The 3,777-nt window shown below is 44.7% G+C and overlaps 1 protein-coding gene across 1 annotated transcript; it reads left to right on the forward strand.

Moving 5' to 3' along the window:
• Window positions 1-3,125: 3,125 nt before the first annotated feature.
• LOC308511071 (protein p13 MTCP-1-like) lies at window positions 3,126-3,464 on the forward strand (the record flags this gene model as incomplete). The annotated part of the gene is made up of 1 exon (XM_081081082.1): window positions 3,126-3,464. One exon carries the CDS (start codon window positions 3,126-3,128, stop codon window positions 3,462-3,464), a length of 339 nt encoding a protein of 112 aa, XP_080937208.1.
• Between the last annotated feature and the right edge of the window lie 313 nt (window positions 3,465-3,777).

Consider the following 3,777-nt stretch of genomic DNA (forward strand, 5'->3'; position numbering starts at 1 on the left):
GGGGGCTTGCAAGAGGTAGCCAGTCCATGATTCTCACTCATCATACTGATGTTTCTATCTCCCTCTCCCTTCCTCTCTAAAATAAATAATGAAAAAATATATTTCTTTATAAAAGAGCCCACACATTGAGATCTGTCATATGTCTCAATGCAGACACTCAGACTCGTGACCACTTTGGGCTCGATTCCTTCGAGAGCAGTATGAGGGTAACATTTGTATTATGTTTTTTTTCTCCCATATTTTATTTTATTTTTTTATTTTATTTTATTTTATTGTTTTATTTTTTCACCTAAAAGCCAACAGGCAGATGTCTGACATTTCCTTAGAACCCCATTCATCTTTCCTTCCTAATTGGGAAGAGTTTGCCTCAGTCCAGGTCATTGAGCTGGAAGTTGTTTATTATTTTATTTTATTTTTTCAGAGAAGAAAGGAGAGGGAGAGAGTTAGAAACATCCATGATGAGAGAATCATGGATCAGCTGCCTCCTGCACATCCCTCCCTGGGGTTCAAGCCCACAACATGGGGATGTCACCTTGAATGGGAATCAAAACCGGGACACTTCAGTTAAAGTCTGACACTCTATCCACTGAGCCAAACCGGCCAGGGACAATTTGATTTCTTCAAAGGGTGGAAACGCCTTGAAGAAAACAAAGCCACTCAGAATTCATGTCACATTAATCACATGAATTCATGTAATTCATGGGAATTACAACTCACCTCACGATTCTTTCCACATTGTTCGTGTAAATTCAGACTCTGACTAATAATGAAGCTTGTAGATAAACAACATGTTGTATAAGAATCCTAGGAACTGTTTTTAGAAGATATAAACTCTGACCTTCCCTGTTCTGGGAGATTTGATGTCCTTCAACCTTAAAACAAGGACGACAAAGAGTAGGATGATGCACACTGGACCGTCACCTGACCACTTGCAAGATCCTTATCAGATTGGATTGTGCCTGTGGGCACGTAGAGAATTTCTCAAGCCCCGCCCCCTGACCTCTTTGCTCTGTTTGGCCTCTCCATCCTTATAAAAGCCTCTGCTTGCACTGAGATGTGCAGATGAGTTTTGGGACGAGCTTCCCCCATCTTCTCAGGTTGCTGGCACCTGAATAAACCTCTCCTTCCTCACCACCACATTTCTCACAGGACTGGTTTCTGGGGTGTGAGTCAGGGGAACCTTGTTTTTTCTGGACACATTCCTGATACATGGACTCCTTGGAAAAGGTGTATCATGGCCATTTTCTTTCTTCTGCAGGTGACAGGGCAAAGCAGAGTCTTCTCAGAGGAAAAGAGAGAAGAACGGTGGATTGCCTTCACAGCAAGAAGAACAAGTAAGAAAAAGATGTATGGGAGGAGGAGGAGGAGGAACTGGAAGGATTGGAGATGGAGTCTGAACTGAGGGAGCAATTTGGACTTTGTGGACTGAAGTGAGTTTAGCAGCAAAACCATACAGCTCTTGCCAAGAGCATGGCTGAGGTTTGGGGAAGTGAGAGATCATTCTATATGTGAGGCTATGGGACCTCAGGAATCATCCTTTCTGTTTCACCTGTCTCTTTGCTTCCTGTATGCCTGATCAGCTATTCCAGGTATCTGTCTGTCCATGAATATTTTCGTCTTGCCTCTCTCACCAGCACTTGAGAAACAAGACCGCTGTTGATAAGCCCACCTGGATGCAGACGTAAGCTTTGTTCCTCTGCCAGCTGTTAAATGTAGAGCATATTATTTGCATATTACTAGCATGGGTGGGTTGTTCTATGGTTTGTGAGTTCCTTCTGAGATGATCAGTAAGAAGGTGGTGGTGTCAGCACAAAAAGAAAAGTAGATCCAACAACAAAGTTTTAATTAAGAAGAGAAAAAAAGACAAGAAAACTAAGAGCCAGGTCAGCATGGATTAGGTGTTTAGCTTCAACCGAGGAACCAGGAGATCTCAGTTTGATTCCCTTTCCAGGCACATGCCCGGGTTACAGACTTGATCCCCAGTAGGAGGTGTGCAGGAGGCAACCCATCCGTGATTCTCTGTCATCATTGATCATTTTTCTCTTTCTCTCCCTCTCCCTTCCTCTCGGAAATCAGTAAAACTATATGAAAAAAAATGAAAGAATAGTCATGGCACAGTAAAGTAGGTCATTGAATCAATGCAATCCTATATAATAAAAGGCTAATATGCAAATTGACCAAATGTCAGAACAGCTGGTTGCTTTGACACACACTGAGCATTGGGGGCAGATGCTATGTCAGGAGCTCTCCACTGGTGGTCAGTGCACTCCCACAGGAGGAGCACCGCTCAGCCAAAGCAGGACTCACAGTTGCCGAGCACAGGGGTTGGTGGGAGCCTACACAGCAGCACTCAAGCGGGCCTAAGTTGTCAGTTGGACATCCTTCAAGGAGTTCCGGACTGGGAGACCAGACTCAGGGACCCCCCACAAGTGCATGAATTTTGTGCACTGAGTCTCTACTAATATTTTACTCTGTATGGTGTCAGATGCGCATGAGATTAATTGCATTGTTTCTTAGTCCATTATATAATGTGAAATAATTGGGGTGTAACTCTGAAATGAACCTAAGGTTGTATGTCAACTCATATAAAAAGTGTTTTTTTTTTTTTTAAATATATTTTATTGATTTTTCACAGAGAGGAAGGGAGAGAGATAGAGAGTTAGAAACATCGATGAGAGAGAAACATCGATCAGCTGCCTCCTGCACATCTCCCACTGGGGATGTGCCCGCAACCCAGGTACATGCCCTTGACCGGAATCGAACCTGGGACCCTTCAGTCCGCAGGCCGACGCTCTATCCACTGAGCCAAACCGGTTTCGGCTAAAAAGTGTTTTAAATAATCTATTGGACTGTGTTACCTTCACGGAGTCAAATTTTACTTCACGTACGTTTTGTACAGTTTATTCTAGCAGAGAGATCTAAACCTCAAAAGAAACAAGAGTTGAGATTTATAAGTTTGCAAAATAAACCAAAGGCAACTACAAACACAACCACAAAAACCATAAAGATAAAAGCTGAGGTAAAATGCGTTTCGAGACCCCATCCCCTGTCTTTCGATACCAGGACCGAAGTAGTGAGAGGGTCTGAGAAGCTGTGTCAGTTGTTCCTTGGACCACGGAGAGGTCATGGCCGAGCTCCCGTCAAAGGTGCACCTCACCTCGCACCCCATCTTCCTGAGGATCCGTGGGCATGCGGTTTATGAGGATGAGGACCAGCGCACGTGGCTGCATCTCGTCATGAACACAGAAGGTGTCCTGCAAATACGGTTGCGCCAGGTATACATCCCCAGTGAGGATATCTCACTCAACACCAGCCCGCTGACCTCGATCACCATGCCTTGGATGTGGAGGCTCCTCCCTGTAGGCCAGTACATGGACCCCATGTACCGATTCTGGCGCATCGTGCACCACGTCAAGGAGTATGGCATGGAGGAAATGATCCTTGAGCTGCGAGAAAACTCGTAGGACATGTGATGGGGTCCCTGGCTCTTGTCAACCTGGGTCCCAGTCCTGCTGGCCTGCCGTTGGGACGTGTATTGCTCTGTTCACCTTTTTAATAAGCTCTGTTGTTCTATCTGCCACGCCCTGGGTGAGAGGGCACACTGATATCTCTCTTTGTCTCTCTCTATCTCTCTCTCTCTTTCTTCTTGTTCTTCTTATTATTGTTCTTGTTCTTCTTCTTGTTTTTCTTGTTCTTTATCTTCTTCTTCAACTTCTTCTTATTTTTCTCCTGCTCCTCCTCCTCCTCTTTCTCCTCCTCCTCCTCCTCCTCCTCCAC

This window comes from Myotis nattereri, assembly GCF_964212035.1.
Source record: "Myotis nattereri genome assembly, chromosome: X".
In the NCBI taxonomy this organism is placed as follows: domain Eukaryota; kingdom Metazoa; phylum Chordata; class Mammalia; order Chiroptera; family Vespertilionidae; genus Myotis; species Myotis nattereri.